The sequence below is a fragment of the Apis florea genome, unplaced genomic scaffold (genome assembly GCF_048593485.1).
Source record: "Apis florea isolate Af1SG1 unplaced genomic scaffold, ASM4859348v1 contig_3375_pilon, whole genome shotgun sequence".
Lineage (NCBI taxonomy): Eukaryota > Metazoa > Arthropoda > Insecta > Hymenoptera > Apidae > Apis > Apis florea.
Window position 1 is genome coordinate 529,063 of NW_028256748.1, and position 20,327 is coordinate 549,389.

Sequence of the window (20,327 nt, forward strand, 5' to 3'; positions counted from 1 at the left end):
TTAATTTAAAAAATCCATTCCATATTCTTGTTCAATAATCTTACCTTCAACTTCCTCGGATCTGATTAATAATGAAAAATTTCATTCGTATAATCGACTCTTCCTTCATCTTTAACGTCCAAACACTCGTCGCTTATATCAACCGCTCTGCTCCCAAAATACTCTTTGAAGAGGACGGAAAAATCGCATTATTTCCACAAAATTGTATTATTTTCGGAACAAGGTTACACTCGATCGTAATAAGCTTTGATCAAACGAGAGCTTTGGCTCGACGATTTCCAAACGCTGAAACGCCATCCTCCATCGTATTCGGTTTCCATCCTCTGTCCAAGTAAAATTACCACCTATCCTACTCGCGATTTTGGGAGAGGAATATTTACCCCCCCCCCCTCCTCCCCCCCGATTAATCGCGTTTCACGGGTCTCTTTGTTAATTTTCAACGTTTCACCGAGCCGAGTTTTCAAAGCGGAGTGCACAAAGCGAAGAGGAGAGAAAGAGAGAGAGAGAGAGAGAGAGAGAGAGAGAGAGGAACAGATGAATAAGCGTGCATCGTCTTAATGACTGACGGTGATCGCGTGACCGCGAGTTGTGTACAAGTAAGCGCGGAGACAACGAATGGTTTGGACGCGTCTATAATTTTCCTCCGCGTCAAACGCCGGAGTTCCGTAATTGTTCAAAGCTCGTAAGTTAATTCGCGCAATTAGAGAATTAGAGCGATTCCGGATTCGAGTCGAGTGCGCACCCTCAGCGTAAGAAAATTAATTATCGAGCGGGGGAGAATTGGTCGTCGTTAGAGCGCGAAACAGAAATGCTAGAATTGTTGGAATGGTGGGCTCTGGTTATAAATTGTATCCAAATTTCCGAAGATCTTACGAAGTTTCGAAGGAGTAGGTCGATGAATGAGGGGAATTTTGGAGAAAAAAACTTTCTATTTCTACAAATTTGAAGAAAAATTGATTTGTGGAATATTTAAGTCGTTACCGAATGGTAATGGTAAATGGAAACGAATCCATATACTTATTTCTTCATTGATTGGTCGTCGAATTGATCGTTTAATCGATGAGCATTCGTGTCTGGATGCGATTCCAGTGATGATCAGCCTGTCGTTACGAGGCAATGTATTCCAACGGATATCGGACAGACTTCGTTTAGAATAAAATCGAAACGATGCGCGTATCAAATCGAAATTTGTCTCTGGAGAAAAGCAAATTTATGAAATGTTTAAAGAGTATTTAATTCCTTAAGAATCCACGAGGACACGCATAACATCGTGAACACGAAGTTCGATGATATTAAAATTTTACAATGGAAGATTTCGTCCCATGCAGAATCTGGGCGAAAGCATTATTGAAATGTCGAGATTTCATAACCGTGAACGATCCATTCATGCGATTTTACGATACTGTTAATGCGTGGTTCATGGAATATCAAAATTTATGCGAAGTAAATTCTCGTTGAACGATCCTTAATGTGGATGGACAATTCAAGGAAAATTCAATCGTTTCTTCCAAGGGTCGAGGAAAATCCTCGAATTATGTCGATAATAATATCTTTTAATCTTTTAGAAGATCGATCGAGATCGAGAAGATATACGAAATACGAAGAATATAATAGAAATGTTACGGTGAATTATTCAAAGGTATACAACAGCATGTACAATCGACTTAGGAAATAAAATTCAGTAGTAGGAAAAAAACGTGTACGTTTCGTTAAATATTAATTTCAATTCATTTCTTCTAATCATTAATATTAATTTATTTAAAGTTTGCAGCGGTGTGTTCAAAGTTGCCACGCGGATATATCGTTACTTCTTAACGAAGTCGACTTTGAAAGAGAAAGATCGGTCGAATCGAGGCAATTAATAAGGGCTTTTCAAAAAGTAAGATGTGCAATTTTTATCAAAGGAACAGGAAAAATGTTTTATGAAGGTGGAATTGATGAGAGCCATCTGAAAAATGTCATGTTGAAAAAGTAGTGGATAGTGGGGGGAGGAAAAAAGTTGCAATAAGAGCTGCTTCGCGAAAAGAGGGACGAGGATTAAAATAAAATATTAATCGGAAATGGCGGGGCGACTCGTTTCGAATTTCCTCGACTTTGTTGTAAATAAAACGATTCGAGCGGGGGGGGGGGGCGTATGTATGCGAATTTTCCTCTTTGAAGAAAGAGGATTTTATTAATAAATAAAATTATTATTGGCCTCGCGTTCCGACGAAAATAACGCGAGAATTTGATATTATAATAATATCCGATATCCCCGTACTTATTAATTATAATTCGTTACACACGAAATTCCTTTTGTATCTCTTTTGTCAAAAAAAAAAAAGAAAAAAAAGAATCAGCAATTTTAATATCCTTTGATACGAATTTCATTACCTCGTAAGAAGCATTCGAATAATATCGTTTCTCGAAATATTATTGATTCGTAAGGATAAAATTCAAAATAAAGTGAAATAAAAGTGTTCGAGTAAAATTAATTAATTTTGGAGACGCAAAATTAATGTTACACGTAAAATTAGTATTAGACGTGTATATATATGCATGTCCAGCCAACGATCAACAATCGTATCGAACCCATTAATCGTTGAACAAATAAAACGGATCAACAATCGACGTCGAAACCTGTAGGTTTAATTGTTGTTTGATTTCGAGCGCGTCATTTAAACAGTCAATCCAATAATAATTGACAAACTGTATCCCCAAGATCATTTATCAAAATTCCAACGCTGTCCACTTCGGTATGCAAAAACCGTCGCAACTATCATCGTCACATTGTCCACTTCGAAATGAAACGTCCATGTTTCGCTCGTCATTTCAAAAATGAAAAGAAGATCGAAGCATCGTTTCTATATAAAATATAAAAGAAGATAAAAGAGACATATAGAAGAAGAAGAATCGTATCGAAACGGTGTTTGAATCGTTTCTTTGTATATTCGATTACGAAGGGATGCGTTGTTCAGAAAGGCGAGGAAATCACATGATGACGGGACAATGGTGTTGTCACGTGAAGAGATAACTTGACGTCTTGGATACGTGGCTTGGATCCGATAATAAGACGAAAATGATGGAAAAGAAGAGGGAAGGAAAGTTGTCGTCAGAACTCGTCTCCTCTTGTTTATTCCACGCGATGAAACGGGATGACAATCTGTCGTCCACGAATTGACGTTCGTCGTTGAAGCGTCTGTCGCGACTTAATCTACCACTAGTTTCTCTTTCTTGATCGCCACGAGACAAATGAAAGGGTAGACCAAAGTTACCGCCATCGGATCTCGATAATTCTGTCGTTCACGTTCCGATTGATTAAACCGTGTCTCGAAGATTCGCTTCGAGAATCTTGCTTCTTTTTCCTTGCCGGCAAGTACAAGCGAATCGTTGTATTTTTATCGATCGTGAAGATACTTCCAATTTGGATTAATTGATTTTGGAAATAGGGGATGAAGTGTCCGAATTCTTTTTACAAATTTCTCTTTCGTCTAATCGTTCTTTTTCGCCTGAAATATCAGGTAAACATGTACAAATGTACAATGAAAATTCTTCGAGTGGACTTCTTCACTTTTCTTCGCCCAGAAAGAAAAAAATGAAGAAATGTTTCCTTTCGAAAAGAGTCAAGACAGGAATTTAGAAGCGTTCCATTCTGTTTCAATGAATACAATAACCTTAAATTTGAGTTTCAAAGAGGGTTTCGAGAGGGATGGCCTCTCCACTCTTCGGATCCTTCGATATTCGATAAAATCGATAGAGAGAGAGAGAGAGAGATAGGAGAGGAGGGCTATATCTCTTTGCGGCACAGTTTCGAGAACAGAGTTACGAGGCTAGGAAGTGACCAATAGTAAATTCCGCTGCGTGATTCCAAAACGAGGGTTCCGTCTCCAGGAAGTGTGGCCACATATGAGGCGAAACGGCCCCTCTGACCTACGACCTTCCGCTCCATACGCCCCTCCTTCCTTCTTCTAACAAGTTTATCACCGTTCCACCTATGATAGACCGTCCACGTCGACCAATCTTTCTTTTGTCGAAAGAAGAGAAGAAAGAGGGGCAAAAGAATGTAGAGAAGATACACGGGGAAGAAAAATCAAGAGAAATGAAATATTTATCGAGAATTTGTATCTTGTTAAAAACAGATATTTCTTTTTTTTTTTTTTTTCATACACACAATTACGAATAAGAAAAAGACTTGATCGATTGTTGTTAATTTATCGTAAAATGGAGTCGAGAATGAGAAAAGCATTTAATTTTCCGAGAAAGAAATATCCGAAAGGAGAAGCGACACATAAATATGTATGTATACGCTGATTCTTTGACCCCTCCCTTCTCCCATCTCTAAAGAGAATCGCGCGTTGAAGAAAGTCCGTGAACTGAAATAAAAGGAAGTGTTCGTCGCGGTAACAAAAGCCGACAAACTAGCGCGAAGTAAAGCTGGGAGGGGGGAGTTGGGGAAGGCAAAGGCGGACAAACAACAAACTGCTCGTAATGCCGGAAAAGTGAAGTAAAACTCGGTGGGAATGGTGCACGTAGCGGCGGGTGAAGAGTGGCAAAGAAACTGCGCCTGGCCTGCAAACTTTGCGAATAAAGGAAGGGGGGGGTGGTGGTGGTGGTACACACTCGAAGGACGACGAAATGGTTTCTCAAGGGGTGTGGAAACAAGGATGAAACACAGGGGCTTGTATCATCGCGCGCAAGTTAACGAAACGATTTTAAAGCGGGCAAAGAGGGAGAGGGCGTGCGAGAGAATTGTTCGCAAGTAAATCCGATCCGTGGAGACGTTTTAAATGATTTAAGAGAAGGAAAAGGTGGATCGTTTTGGAGATGGTATTCTCTTGGATCAAATGAAAAATCGTCCAAAGCTCGTTGACAAAACGTCTGCCACGACTCGAATCGAAACGCTCGTCCTCTTCTCCTAATTTCCACGCGCGTAAATAATTGGAAGAGTGGAAGAGAAGGAGGATGTGGCGATCAATGAGCAATTGGAATTCTCCTCCTGGCCGGTGGGCAGGAAGTGGGCAATAGGAAGTTCGTGCGTCCAGGAAACGTATCCGAGTGGTTTGAATCGAAACAATCGAGCCATGGATACATGGCCCATCCTCGTTGTCTATTGATTAGAGTGCCATTCATCGCGGTTAATTGCCACGAATCGGGAGAAATCGATCTGTTTTTCCGTCTTCCGATTCCTGCGAAGCGAAAGTGAATCGAGTGACGGCCGAGCTGAATAACTCGATAATTATTCATATTGGGATTCGAATTCCGTATATTGAAAAAGGCGGGTCTATCGGAGGATTTATCGGGACTGGAAATAATCTCGAATCGCGGGGAGAATTTCATCAAATTTCCGCGCGATAGCCGCGTTAATTAGCTGGTTTATTACCGCTTCGATGATTTGTTAAATATTCTATTGACTGTTTGATCCTCGTGGCGAGGGATATATTGAAATTATACGCGATATATTTGCGTTAAATTTTATTGCTATTGATTTTTGAGTTTCGAAAAGAGGGGAAAGGGAAACGAAGTGGAAAACGAATGAACGATAAAAAAGGAGATAAGAAAGGACTTGAAAGGAGAATTATGTTTTGGTATCAATATTTAAAAATTTATGCGTTACCAAAAATAATGAATTTCTTCTTTCCTCTGATACGAATTATAAATAAATTAGGCGAGTCAGATTCTTGTTTTAACAGTTTAATTTCGAGTGAGAAGCGAAGAGGATCGGGTGATAGATTTAAAAAAGGCTAAGAAGGAACGTGATGGAAGGAAATGGAGCGATGAGATGGAAAAAGGGAATGTTTTGAAAAAAGCGCTGGTGGAGGTGAAACAAGAGAAACGCAAAGATGCAGAGATGGAGAAGGATGAAGAGAAGGGTCAGAGAGGATAAAACAAATATAAATCGAGAGGATAAATCTCAAAGTTGGTAGGACATGGTCGGTGATGGGTAAAAATTGAAAGATCAAAGCGGCCAATGAGACGTCGGAAGGGAAAGAATTCGAGAAGGAAACCATAAGGATGATACGTTGAGAACGTGTAAGAAAGATTGAAGATGGTGCTGATGAAAGTGTGCGGCGACACGTCAGACACCGAGATGAAAAATCCTGAACACAAAGGAAAACGGAACGAGAAAGATGTTATTCGCCGGAAGAGGAGAGCATTGAAATGATTACCCGAGATTTCATTCACCTGATCTTAAACTTAATTTCTCAACGACGAAAAATCGAAGATTAATCGATTAACTAATTAATTAATAACCTTCGATCGTGCGTGATTTTTTAATTGGCATTCACGCGAAATCAAACACCGAATATCTTATCGAGTAATACTTAATAATCTTGAGCTGATACTTCGATACTACAAAAATTTGATCTTTCGAAATAGATTATCAGAGAAAGTACATTTTCTATCAAATCATCTGAGATATTCGATACCTATTTTTCTAAGCTCTCTCTAATTCCTGATTAACTTCCATTTCCATCTGTTTCTGAAATTTCTCCTCGTTATCGAATAGTTTCGTTATCGTCTTCCTTGTCGAAACGAATTAAAGATTGAACACAAATGTGCTCCATAAAAAAAAAAAAAAAAGAAACACCAATACACGAATATTCATGAATTTTCGAGGAAGAAACTTCCCCAAGAAAATTTCTCTAAGATAAACCGATAAGCGACTCGTTCCTCCCAGATAACACACGAAAACCAAACGAAGACGCACCTCGTGTTCCGAACGAACGAGCGAAGAGATAAACAGAGAGGTGGGATAGGCCCCAACTAGAGGTGGAAAATCCATTAATAAAGAGCGTCTAATTTCACGAGAGAGAGAGAGAGAGAGAGAGTGAGCGAGCCTCCCCCAATTATTATCCAGGAAACGTAACTCGGTCGAAGAGCGATTAAACGGACGCCACCAAAATACGTCAAGCTGTGGCGGGCTGTGCCTGACAGAAAACCTATAGAACGGAACAACCATTAATGAAATGACAAATGTGTTCTTGTCGGCGGCACGGCCAGCCCCCTCCCCGCCCCCGCGTTTCACGCGGAAAAAATAATATATATTCGACTGTGTTGATTTACGCGAGCCCATGATATCGCGGCTTCTCTCGAACGAAGAGCGCTCCACCCCTCTCCTCCTGCTCCATTGATCGGTCTCACAACAGTTTCCGCCGCAGTTGAAAATTCGAATCGACGAACGACTTGGCTTCGATCGATCGGCTTCGATACCTGTGGATTTATGGGACGATATCGCGAAGCTTCGTATCGAAAATGCGATATTTCGACACCGGGATTCAGATATTGATTAATTTACGAGGGAGTTGTGATACTTTGGCGAGAGCGTTTCGGCCGGGATGTTGATACACCTGTGAGGGATATAATTCCTTCCGATGCTTCAACAGGTAGGGAGGTTTCTGTTAAAAATGGAAAACTCGTAACGAAGAAATCGAAGAGATGGAACAACAGAGTGAATTGACGCTTAGGGAAGGGAATCGAGAATTTTTATTTTTTGGAAATGGAAAGGGATCAAGTGTAAGATTGATTCAAGAAAGAAACGAGCTAAACGTTCGGGTTATTTAATTCAATTTCCCTCCTCTTTTGGTTCCAGGAGAGTTGCCGGCCGCGGTGCACGACGGCAACGGGGTCTCCAGGGCGTTCCTCAACCTGTGGCTAATTCATTTGACGATGAGCTACGTTTTTTCCAGATGACAATACTAAGGTGAGTCGAGTATTTCGGGTTGAAAATCGACCTGTTTCTCGGCCGATTTTTAAATAGAGTTTAAAAAACGCGCTGTGTTATCTCGTTCTCGAAGGAACTCGAATCGATCGGGTCGAAAAACCGGAACGTTTACCTCGATTACGATTTCCAATTTGAAACCTTCGTTTCCGGAAAGTTAGAAGAAAGATCTTAACGGGATCTCGTTCTCGTCGAGAGCCGACGATACCGGGATCTCGTTTCGAATCGACGAGCGTAAACGGTGTCGATGGGAACTGCATGGAAACACGATCTTCGTCGATCGTATAATGTCGATTTTCTCAACCTGGGTTAATAAAGATGGGGCGGTGTCACTGCGTTGTTCTGCTTGGTCGAAAAGTTTGCCTGTCCGCGCGTAATTATTAATATATATCCGTGGCGGTCGGTTAAATCGTTTCCACCAGAGAATTCGATTTTCGTGTATCCGCAATAGTCGTGTTTCTTGACTCCTTCTCCACTGTTTCTTCTCCATTGTTTTCCGTTTAATCTTTTTGTCGTCCCCCCGTTATTTTCAGTCTGGTAGAACTCTTTTGTGTACTCTTTTTTGTCGACTACCGTCTTATTTCCTCCAATTCTTTTTTTTTTTTTTGCCACAGCACGGTTACTCTGTTTTCCCTTCGCTTTTTCTCTCCTCTCCTCTCCTCTCCTCTTCTCTTTTCTTTTCTTTTCTTTTCTTTTTTTCCCTCCTCTCCATCAAAAAACGAGAAAGGTTTGTTTGCGATTGGGACCCATTCGGTGTCCTTCCACCAGTTTTCTTCCTTCATTTCTGTCAACTTTCCTCCACCTTGCTCTCCTCCTCTCTTCCTCCTCCGTTTTCTCTGTTTTCTCTTCGGGTTTTTTGCCCGATGCGCTTTTCCTGGCCCGTTTCCCTCGGGTTTAGCGCACCCTTCTAGCAACTCCTTCCCATTCCTCCTCCCCTCTTTTCTCTTTTTCTTTTCTTTTTTTTTTTTTATCTGCAAAGCCGCTCCTCCTTTTTCCACCATTTTCACCCTTTTCACCTCCCACCTCAGCATCCCTACCTTCCGTTTTATGATCTTTCTTTTCGTCCCCCTCCTTTCGCCCCTCCGCGCCTCCGCTTAGCTCTTTATCTTTAACGCGCCGGATTTTCCGCTTTGTTCTCCACTAAATTTCCTCCCGGGCCGGCCATGATTCTCTCTCTCTCTCTCTCTCTCTCTCTCTCTCTCTCTCTCTCTCTATCTCTTTCTCTCTCTCTCTATTCCCGCTCTCTTTCTCGTTTTTTTCCTCTCCACCGATGTGTCTGTCTCTCGTTTCGTTCCACTCGTGTTTTCATTCAATTTATATATATATATATATATATATCCACGAGGATCACTGTATCGAAATAGTAGTTGTTTTCCCCTTGTAGTTTTTACGTCAGAGAGTGCGTGTGTGTGTGTGTATGTGTGTGCGTGTGTCTCTTTCTGTGTCAACTACTCTGCGCCTCTGTTCTTTTTTTTTTTTTTTTTTTTAGCGAGCTACCAAGTTTCTGTTCTTCCTGCTTCTCCTTCCTCCCCTCTTTTTTTTAACTGGATCCCTAATCCGAGTTTCAGACGAGTTTTTAGCTGCGCGGTTCCATAGCTCATCCAGGCTTGCAAGAAAGTTGCAGCGACCAAGTTTCCAGACCGAATCTGGAATCTTGGCTTCCTGCTTGGAAGAATATGGGATGGATAAACCTGTTAACCGGATCGTTAACCCATTAACGTGGAGAGAGAGAGAGAGAGAGAGATGTGGAAATATTATTTTATTTAATATCGTTTTCGATTCCAAATATTTTTCGTTCCTTTTTTTTATATCCGTTATCGAGTTGAATTTCGTCAACGTTGCGACGACGGAGGGAGGAGAGAGTTTTGTTCGAATCGAATCTTTGACAGATCGATGAGAAATATTTCGAAAATTGTGTTACACGAAAATTACAATTTTCCAAATACATTTATCCTTTGCTTTATATATATATTGACGAGTGGTGTTTGCGAACATTGCATTATCTCACTTCGTGTTTCTTAACGAGGGGAATTACAGGATTACAAAATAAATGGTGGATTAATTTCATCGAGTTATTAATTCAAATTAATTATACACAATCACGAAACGGATAAATATAATAATACCAGTCTCGATAATCTAATAAAATTATATACAATTGATAATCAAATTTGTTGCAGTCGAGGATCGAGCGAGATCTTCGAAACAAGATCACGTTTAAAATTCTTTGTCTCGTTCCATCGAGATCGAATCCATTCAAGAATTGGGGAGGGGCAAAAAATTTTTGAAAAACAAAATTTCATCTCGATATTATTCCCTTCGATTTTTTTCGTGCACGACGCATGAAACGTGTCGAGAGAACGAGAGTTGTGTGCTGCTCCATCCATCCATCCATTGAGAAAAGTTTCTGGACGAGTTTTTTCCGGCCATTGACGGTTATCCACAACTCCAACTAATTCAATTCCCTGTGAATTAAAATTCACAAGGGCGGCCAGTATTTTCCGCCCAACTTGCCGGAAGTTGCGGAAGCGCATTTAATAATAAATTCCCCGCGAGTTTGTTGATCCGCGATAAACTTTCTTCCCTCCTCCTGAAGAAGCTTGTTTCTTGGCGATCGAATGGGAAAATCGATCGAATTCGAAACCGTCCACGTATAAAATTGCAAGCTGAGGTCTCGATTTAAACGATCGTATTATTCGATGATCGGGAATCGAAATCCGTTTAATTGGATTTTACACGATTTACGTTTCACCGAGTTAGTCGAATAAACAGAGCTGAGAGAGAGAGAGAGAGAGAGAGAGAGACACTGCGAAATGGCCGCGTGAACGCTTTTCGGAAATTATCGAATTAATCGGCGACCGTGAACGGCGAATTAAGTGGAAATTTAATCGATGAAAAGAACGAAGTCAATCTCGTTTGAAACTTTAAGAAGCGAATAGGGCTTTCCGACCGATACTTCCTACCCTATTTACGTAAGCGCGCTTCAAAATCTAAGAATCAAAGAAGAATAACCTGTCATCTTGATTTTTAAAAAGAACAATTATATTCGTTGTTTTACGAATAAAAGAAAATAGATTGAAACTAAGAAATCAATAATAATAATTTAAAATAGACAGAGACACTTTTGTATCAAAAAAACAAAAAGGACAATTACGCTCGTTGTTTTACGAATAAAAGAAAATAGATTGAAACTAAAAAAAAAAAAGACCAATAATAGTAATTTATAATAGACAGAGACACGTGTCCTCCAAGTCCAAAGAGATCTTGATAATCGTATTGAAAAAGAAACAAAAAGTTGTTTTACGAATAAAAAAAGAATAGATTGAAACTAAGAAGAAATTAAAATCAATAATAATAATTTAAAATAGACAGAGACACGTGTCCTCCAAGTCCAAAGAGATCTTGATAATCGTATTGAAAAAGAAACAAAAAGTTGTTTTACGAATAAAAAAAGAATAGATTGAAATTAAAATCAATAATAATAATTTAAAATAGACAGAGACACGTGTCCTCCAAGTCCAAAGAGTGCTATTTTCTGCTCCCGAACTCGAGCAGAAAACGATCGAGCGGTATCATCCATAATCGTACCTCGTTATCGTGCGCTGCCTCCGTTTCCGTTTCGATCTCCGTCACGAGTTTCCATCTAATCTCGTGCACCGGCGCATCGATGTCGATACGAATCGGTGAATTAACCGTTATTCATAATTCAAGGTGTTTTATCGTGCGGGGGGGAAGGAAACCAGGGTGGTGGTGGCGTGTGACGGGAAACTCTGTAGCTTATATACAACCCGGCCGTATCTCACCTTCCATGCTTTCATTATCAGTTACCATAGATCATCGCTGGCGAGTACCAATGACGTCGCATCCGTTCATCCCTCATCGCGGGTACGTCGTTCGATGATGATGATGACGCCGTTCGATATCGAGAGATATATAGAACGATATGGTTGGTTGTTAACTGTGTGTCTAGATAGAGAGATATGGATATTTTGAATGGATATTTTTCTCAAAATTGTGCCACTCAATTATCGTGCTAAATACAGTTTATAATTATCGTCGTCGTTGATTTTCCAATTGGATAGTGGAAGGATAATAGCAGAGGATGGAAGGTAAAATGTGCGCGCGACGAAATATCTTTTGGATTTTTGAAGTTCGATGATTCGTTGTGGATAATTGAAATGTAATGAGAGTTGCTTGAAAGATTGGAATGAATTTAAAAGCGAGGAACGACACGTATGATAGTAGTGATATAATAATAGAGTTCTTGTATTAGAACTGGGAAAGGGGACTTTCTCGCTCGAAAAATTCCAATTTATCTAAAAGTTTGTCGGTTTACTCGAAGTATCGGGCAAATTTTATTTTTTACCATAATACTTCATCCCGAAAGTAACTTTTAAAAGTTGATATATGATTCCATACATCGTTATACATATATCTTGGAAAACTGTATTAAACTGTGTGTACATTTGTGAATTTGTTAGAAATTTAACACCGTACATCATTATAAATTCGAAGAGAAGGAAAGAATTTGAAACGTTTCTTCGTCGTAAATCACCACGATCGTAGATTAACAATAATTGATGGGAAGAAGAAAAAGATATCGCGGCTTGATATCTCCAGTTTCGTTTCTGGAAGTAGAAAAGAGGATCCGCAGCGTAAACAACGTTTAACAGCCGTGATTCATCAGTTTAATCCAATTGCAAGACTGACTGAGCTATCTCTGAGAACCGATTTCGAGACAGAATTCGATAAATTAATCGTTCGATCTTGGAGGATTCTCGACTCTTGCAATTTCTATTTACAATTCCTTTTCTTCTCGACGATTAATATTTATTCGATTCGCTCTTTACCAAATTATACATTTTTTTTAATTATACATTAATTTATTAACAGAATACTTCGAAAAGATTATTATCTTAGAAGAAACTTTTCGCATGGATACAAATTATCCACCTTGTAAAAGTACGTGAGAATGATCGACGAAACGCTCCACTCTCCAATCGCAAATGCTTCCAACTTTTACATCTCACGTCACAAGAATACCGAAGAGAGAAACCGAATAGTCCGCTGTAAATCCAAAAAACAGACAGAGCCGAGTCGAAAGTTCGGCCATGATTTTTAACGCGGTTATAAAACGATTTATAAGATAATAAGCCGCTGGCCGACCTATTATTACCCGTTTCTCCACGCTCAATTTCTCACGCGCACGATAAAAGGAATGAATCTGTCGATTAGCGTCGAGGCCAACTGCCAATTAGCCTCTGCAAAAGCGGATTTCGATCCTTTCTTTTCCGCTCCAACCGAGTATATCGATCTCGAATAAGCGTATCGAAAAATCATGATGATACACTCCATATTATTCTTGTAACTTAAATTCATCTTTAGCAGGCAGATTTAAAAGTTTTCCTCGGGGAGGACGGTATTCTTTTTCGAACAGTTTGGAAAAGGCCACGCAGAGGTTTCGCCACGAAGAGTGCAATTCTAAATCAAAGTTTGAGTTTCCGAATTCCGGACGACAAGACGGGAAGGACGCTGGAAGAAAAGTTTGCCAAGTAAAAGGAAAACGAAGAAGAAAATTTAAAGTAACGAAATTCTTTCGTGTCGCGAAATCTTTCGACAAATTTAAATCTACTTTGATCACGAACCCCTTTCGTTTAAAAACTAAAGATTCTTTAATTCTATTTTATTCGTTGCGATCTTAACAGACGTGTAAATTTACAGCGTTAACTGTTTGAATTTAATTGAACCACAGTCGCTTTTCTTTTCTCAGAAGAACAGAAGAACGTCATATTCGATCGATAAATTCGGATCAAAATCGTTTGCGAATTTGTTTATATTCTAGGAGAAATAGATAACAGTTCGTGCTTGCATAAATATGTTCGATTAGCTTGTTTCTTAATTATTGTCGACCACCACAGAATTACACTTTTCTCTGTCTCTCTCTCTCTCTCTGTCCTTTGCTTCTCCATTATCTCGACGCAAAATGATAGGATCGTTCGATGGCTGGAAATCTGGAACACTGGTTCCGATGTAAATAATAGAAATTAGTTTCCCCCAGTTTTGATAAATGTTTCATTATCCATTCTTCGGTGGCCATTCGCATGGCGTGACACGCCGCTTCGCCGTCTGGATAACGAGCCACTGTTTTATCATCTCGGAATAACGATCGAGCCGCATTTCCACGCCCGCGAATCCGCGGATTCGTTTTAATGAGCGCCTCCAATTCCCCGCGAATTGTTGCCCTCCTTCGATCTTTAATCCACGAGAGCTCGGTTCCGAAATTAAAAGAACGGCGAGGCGGGGGCGGATATTTATGGGAGAGAGAGGGGCGATCGTTGAAATTTTTCTCCGATATTTTTTTAATGGGGAATAAGATCGGTGTGTTTACTTTCAACGTTTCTCTAATAACGATCGTGATTGGTTAGAATCGATAACAGTTTTTTAAGTGAACAGCTGCAATTTATACTGGTTCGTATTCGCTTATTTCGAAAATAGAATAAATAATAGGAAAAATTTAATTCGAGGAAAACCGGAAGGAAGGTGGAACACACAATTAAATCGATTAACGGGGAATGAAATTTATAAAATCCCTTTGAACTACAATTCAAAACGATTCTTCACTCCAAATTCAAGGATTGCATTATATTGGCCGTACAGAAAAATACGATACAGAATCCTTGCTCACATTCGTGCGACTCGTAATGAGAGAGAAACTTTCAACGATCTTTTCCACCCCCGAATAAATAATTCGCCTGTACTATAAGATTCCAGCGGATCTCCTCGATCAATCTCCCCCCTCCTCCTTCATGAAATTACAATCAAATCCGAATTGCATACGAAGTGATCAGGTATGCATACGGATTTGCTCAACATCCGATCCAATCGGATCCCCAACGTCACAATTATCGCGATCGGGCGTATCGGGAAGGGATGCCTATTAGGAAAGTAATTAATCGACTGTTGTTACGAAGCCAGCGCAGGATTGATTTGACGAGAGGCGTGGACAAACGGATTCGTCGGCTTATCGAACACGTCCTTTTTTTTTTTTTTCTCCCCCCAACAGGGTGTTCTCGAACTCCTGTTTTTTTTTTTTTTTTTTTTGCAATCGCTGGCCAACGTCCAAAAAAAGTGAACCGCAAATGGAGAATCGATGGGACAACAAGGGGACTCATTAATTCTGTAACTGCGTTGCAGAACGGCCGCGTATCTTTCCGACCGGCGATCTGTCACGTTCCAAAAGGAACGTATAAACAAAACGAAGCAGTTTCTGTACGGTTTATTAACACGATCCTCGTATTCGTGGAATACGAATTTATTTTTATCTCGCGTGAAGTTTGCAATTATTGGTACTTTTTTTTTTTTTTTTTTGCGAAATTTCGTTAAAGATTTTACACGAAAAACGTGTACGTGTATACTTGAGAGTAATTGTGAGCAGAAATTGTAGTACAGCGAAAATTGTAGTCGCTGAAGATTAAGTTTTTGAATGTTGTCGAAATATGTGAATGGAGAAACGACGGGTAATTGTGTGAATATTAATTCGATTCAAGAAGATGTCATCTTGAAATGAAAATATTTTGTTAAAAAATATATTATTATTAATAAATTCGTAATATTGTATTGTAGTTCAACTTAGGAAATTCTAATGGAGATATTTGATATTTTGTCTCCATTCTACTTCTCCTGCCAGATTAAACGTTTCAACGCGATATTTCCAATTTTTTTTTTTTTTTTTTTTTTTTTTTTGGATCCGTGCAAAATTGTCCATTCTGACGAAATTAAAAATCGCATGTCCGCATTGGCGGCATCGATCGTGAAATTCGATTAAAAAGTTGAATTCCGCGACAATTCATAACAATTTTCGCGGAATGGAAACTCTCGAACGTGTGCAGCTGTCGTGTTAAAAGTCGCGCGCGTTCCCGAGTATATCACGTGTTGTAGTAACGGATGTTGCTCGTGGACCGATTAAACTGTTTCTTCCGTCAAAGTGCGCAAAAGTGTCCCACTTTTATTACGATCTTTGGAAAAAAAACTTTGTAATGCACGATATTTCTCCCTCTCCATTGTTTCGAATCTTTTCTCTGCTCAGATTATAAGATTTTAAATAGATGTTAATAGATTAAAGATGTATTTGTAGAAAATTCACGTATTGTAATAGAGAATGTGCGTGAGACAGAAATATTCCAAACAAAGTATACGTTTTTCTATAATCGTTACATTATAATTGCTTACATATCGGAGATTTCTCAGGAAATTAATCAAATCCATCTTCTAAACAATTTTTACAAAATTGATTAGCATTTAATTCTTTAGAAACAAACTGGTTAGTCTTCAATCGATCAATTTTTGAGTATCTTTGTTGTACGAATAATTATTGTTCACAAAAACCAGATTACTTATCGCTTCTAATAGATATAAGATCCAACATCCAAGTAATATTCGAGTGTTCTCATTGTTAAGAGTATGCACGTAACATGATTATTACAAGCTCGACAATCATTCGTCAAACTGTCATAAATCTTGGACGAGAGAAGAGTTATAACCGGATCCAGGCCCATTGTACGATCCTCGTCACCGGTTTCCTCTGGCGCGGGATTACGAATTTCCAATTTTCTCCTCTTGTTGTCCTTCCTTTTCCCCCCTCCCCGCTTTGCTTTCGATTCGTCAATCCTGCGATCGTGGCTTTTTCAGAATCTGCGACGTGGCGATTGGCGTGTCGCGGGTGCACAGTATGATTCCTCCCGGAACAAACGATATCCCCCTCCGCGAAAATCCATTTAAATCCTTTTTTTTTTAAGGAACCAAATTCCTCGTTTCGACCTGTCAGCGTTGAAAAATTGAGTTCGCTCTATTCTTTTTCCTTTTTTTTTTTTTTTTTTTTTTTAATATTCCTACACGGTATTCCGCGTGGTCGAGTAAATTGAAATTCAAATGACACCTGTTTTTTTTTTTTGGACATCGAGATTTGAAAATTTGAATTATCAAAACGTTTGAAGAAACTGTCGCCACTTTGATCCGAAGCTTTTTCATTTTCGTTCGGATCGAAACATTGACCTTGGAACTCGAAATTTCTTCAAGATACTTTGAACTTTGAATAAAAGTAGTGTAGATCAGATGCGGATTTACGACGAGAAGTCAAAGATCGGAAGAATTGGAACATCCAACATCGAGCAGCAGAAATATTTCGCGAGGAGAAATATGAACATTGGCGGAAAATTTTCAATGCTTGATACTCTTCGAGCCGGAAATCGAGATTTATCGTCATTTCACTGTCATTTTTCCCCGGATGTTAGCAAGACAATGCCCTCTGTTTCCTGGTTTTGTCCCAGAGCAGGCCATGCTCTCCATGCGTTAGAGTTTTAAAATAGGCGGCGTCACCGTCGAAGATTCGCATCCATTCCCCTCCCCCGCCCGCTTTTCGTTTGATTTATGCGGTTGCACGGTGACACGGTGATAAATGAGTGTATATACTGGATGCACTTGGGATGTGTATCGATCTCTCCTCCTCCTCGATTCAATCCATTTGCCTCGATCCTGCTCTCGAGATAACATCGTTCGATCGATCGCGTTCGACAACCTGCATCAACCTGTTTTTAATAATCGTTCGATGATACTTTTCGCTTCGCTTTCGCCAATCTTTAAATGCTCAATCAAAAAGTTTTTCGATTATCGTACACTTGACGTATATATATAATATTCATCGAATCGTCGTAAACTTCATCGACACGAAGAGATCTCACAGAGATCGAAGATTTAATATTACGATCATCTCGAAATTATACGCTTCCTTCGCGAATTGTCATCCACGATTATCATATTGTATATAAAAAAAAAAAAAAAAATTCTGCAAAATCTCTTGTGAGAAAGAAATCGTTTTCCATCTCGTTTCGCTCTTAACCGACAAATAATTAACAGACGGGAAGGGAACGAGGCGTTCAACGCGGTTGCACGAAACAATCAAATTGCGCGCATTCCGCTCGACGCAGCAACACCCTCCTCAACGTAACCGACTCCCTTGCTGAAGAGGATTCGCGAGCCGATAAATCGAAATCGGCGTGGAAATCGGACGAGATCGATCCAGGGATATATACGCGCGTAAAATGAATAATTAATGCATTCAAATGGGACACACTTAAATTGTGTGCGGCGTTTCCGCGTCTCTTCCACCCAAATATCCATTACACGCATCCTACACGGGAATCGAGAGCGTTTCTCATTTGAATTCGAACACGAAGACGGGGTTCTCTCGTGTAGAAGCGTTGCTTGCGCCCGTGTCACGCCCGCGATTTCGTGTTCCCGTATAACACGAGCCCTCCTTCAATATATTCATATTCGAAGTTGCATGTCTCTCCGCGGTGCTTCAATCTCCATGGAAGATTGAACGGAGATCGTGTTTTCGGGACCTGTAACTCCCAACGCTCCAATTTTCGGCGCGATTTTGAAACATTCTTGTTCTTCCTTTTTTTTTTTTTTTTTGCGATGTTGACGATTAAAGATTTTCGAAAGATTCGAAGGATGAATTTACAGAAAAAAGTACAAAATTGTATAAATACGAAGAGAGATAACGAGACACGCTCGATTTTGTTCTCCTTCTTTCTTTCTTTCTTACTTTCTTTTCTAGTTGAAAGTTCGAAACAGTTGGAAAGATAACGATGAAAAGAAGGGATGCGACGAATCGTGCATAATTTTGAACTTGCCACCGATCACGTATTTCTACGTATTCCTCTTCGATTTTTTTCTTGTTTCCTTTTCGTTTCTTCCTCCCCCCCCCCTTTTTTCGTTAAGTCGATAAAGTTGGAGAAAGTTTGGAGGATAGGATGGTAGAAGAGGTAAGGGACGGTGAATCGTGTTTTTCAACGAGCAAAAGTTGGAGCAGAGCTCGTTCTTCGTCCTCCGGGCGAGCATAGTTACGCTGCACCTACAAATAAATCGTGAAATGGAACGGATTACGGCCGATAAAAAAAATCTCATCTACAAACCTTCTCTTTTTATTTTATCTTATCTTATTTTCAACGTTAATACGTTAACGTTTCGTTGTTTTATATTGCGCCACCGTTTCCTCAATTATTATTATTAAAACGAAACTACTACCACTTTGACGGTGTTTGTCTGCCGGATAGGTGTCTGCCTGTATTCCTATTCGTTGGAGCTTACGTTGGATAATTGGGAATTATCTGGAAATGTATTTCGGCAGAGTAATTATGGTACGCCGGTTTAGGCTCATGGTATTACAGCCCAGTCGATAGATGATTGTATTCGATGATTCTAGGAATACTAGATTCTTAAATCTCGAAGAAATCGAGGAGATGGAAGAATAGCGTGTAAAATTCTTTGGCGCAACTTTTCTTTGGATAGGAAATGGATTTTGGCAGAGTAATTATAGACGCCGGTTTGGACTCATGGTATTACAGCCCAGTCGATAGATGATTGTATTCGATGATTCTTAACTCTGGAAGAAATCGAGGAGATGGAAGAATAGCGTGTAAAATTCTTTGGCGCAACTTTTCTTTGGATGGGAAATGGATTTTGGCAGAGTAATTATAGACGCCGGTTTGGACTCATGGTATTACAGCCCAGTCGATAGATGATTGTATTCGATGATTCTTAAATCTGGAAGAAGTCAGGGAGATGGAAGAATATCGTGTAAAATTGTTCTCTTCCGCCTGGTGTATGGATAAAAGGATTTGAAGATAGAATAGACTTGTATTCTGTACAATGTTTCGTGGAGAAAACACCGTATGAAGATGGTCTTTTGGCGCAACTTTTCTTTGGATAGGAAAGCTAATCGATGAGATTCTGCTATCTTATACTCTACTAATGCAAACTTCGCCTTTTGTTGCAGGCCATCGCAACAGCGCCGAGAATTGCGCCGGCACGAGTCGATTTGAATATCGCAAGCATCCGTTCAGTGGACAGTTAGTCGGTGACTAATTATCGACGAATCGTGTGATCGTCGGCAGCAACGAGGTTCGATCAACTTTTGGATCGATTCCGATTCTCCAGCCGAGAATGAAAAAAAAAAAAAAAAAAAAAAGGAAAATACAAAAGAAAGGAAAAAAAAAGCGTTTTTACCTTCAATAATTTAGAATTCCCTTTTCGATCGATCGAGATTTGATCAAGTAGCTCATCCTCGAGGGACTCGGTGATCGTCTCGACGACGATTCATTAACGCGAGTTAATAATAAACGTGAAAGAAACAAAGCTGGAGACGGATCGCCGTTACAAAGTGGGCCATTTATTGTATATAAATTTAAAGTGGTGGACAGTGTTTTTGGACGAAAGGTCTCGAAAATTACTCCTTGCGATGGGAAACACCGGATGAGGGAATATTGAAAGGATGGAGAGGAGTTGATACTGTTTGGAATGTTGATACTTTGGAATCGATAGGGTTTAGCAGAGATTTATTGCTCGTTACGGGAGGATAGTGGAAGACGAGAGGGAGAGTTGATCGAACAAGATGGAGGTTATTATCTCGTTGGGTTATTTTAATTATATTTCATCCGGTGATAACGATATCGTTTGCGTGAAAAATTTTTTTTCTTAAGATGCACGTTCAATGAAATTGGAAGAAGAGTAAAGAATAATACATTTCCAGTTACTTTCGATATCGATTGATTAATAAAAGCATCGA

At 39.7% G+C, this 20,327-nt stretch overlaps 1 protein-coding gene across 1 annotated transcript in view; it reads left to right on the forward strand.

Annotated features, from left to right (window-relative positions):
* The window catches only part of LOC100865006 (uncharacterized), a 153,079-nt gene extending 133,321 nt beyond the window's left edge, over positions 1 to 19,758 (forward strand). Inside the window, 2 exon segments of the mRNA XM_086912321.1 lie at positions 7,571 to 7,681; positions 19,539 to 19,758. Of these exon segments, the coding sequence (XP_086768447.1) occupies positions 7,571 to 7,671 (101 nt within the window). The 3' untranslated portion in view covers positions 7,672 to 7,681; positions 19,539 to 19,758.
* The last annotated feature ends 569 nt before the right edge of the window (positions 19,759 to 20,327 follow it).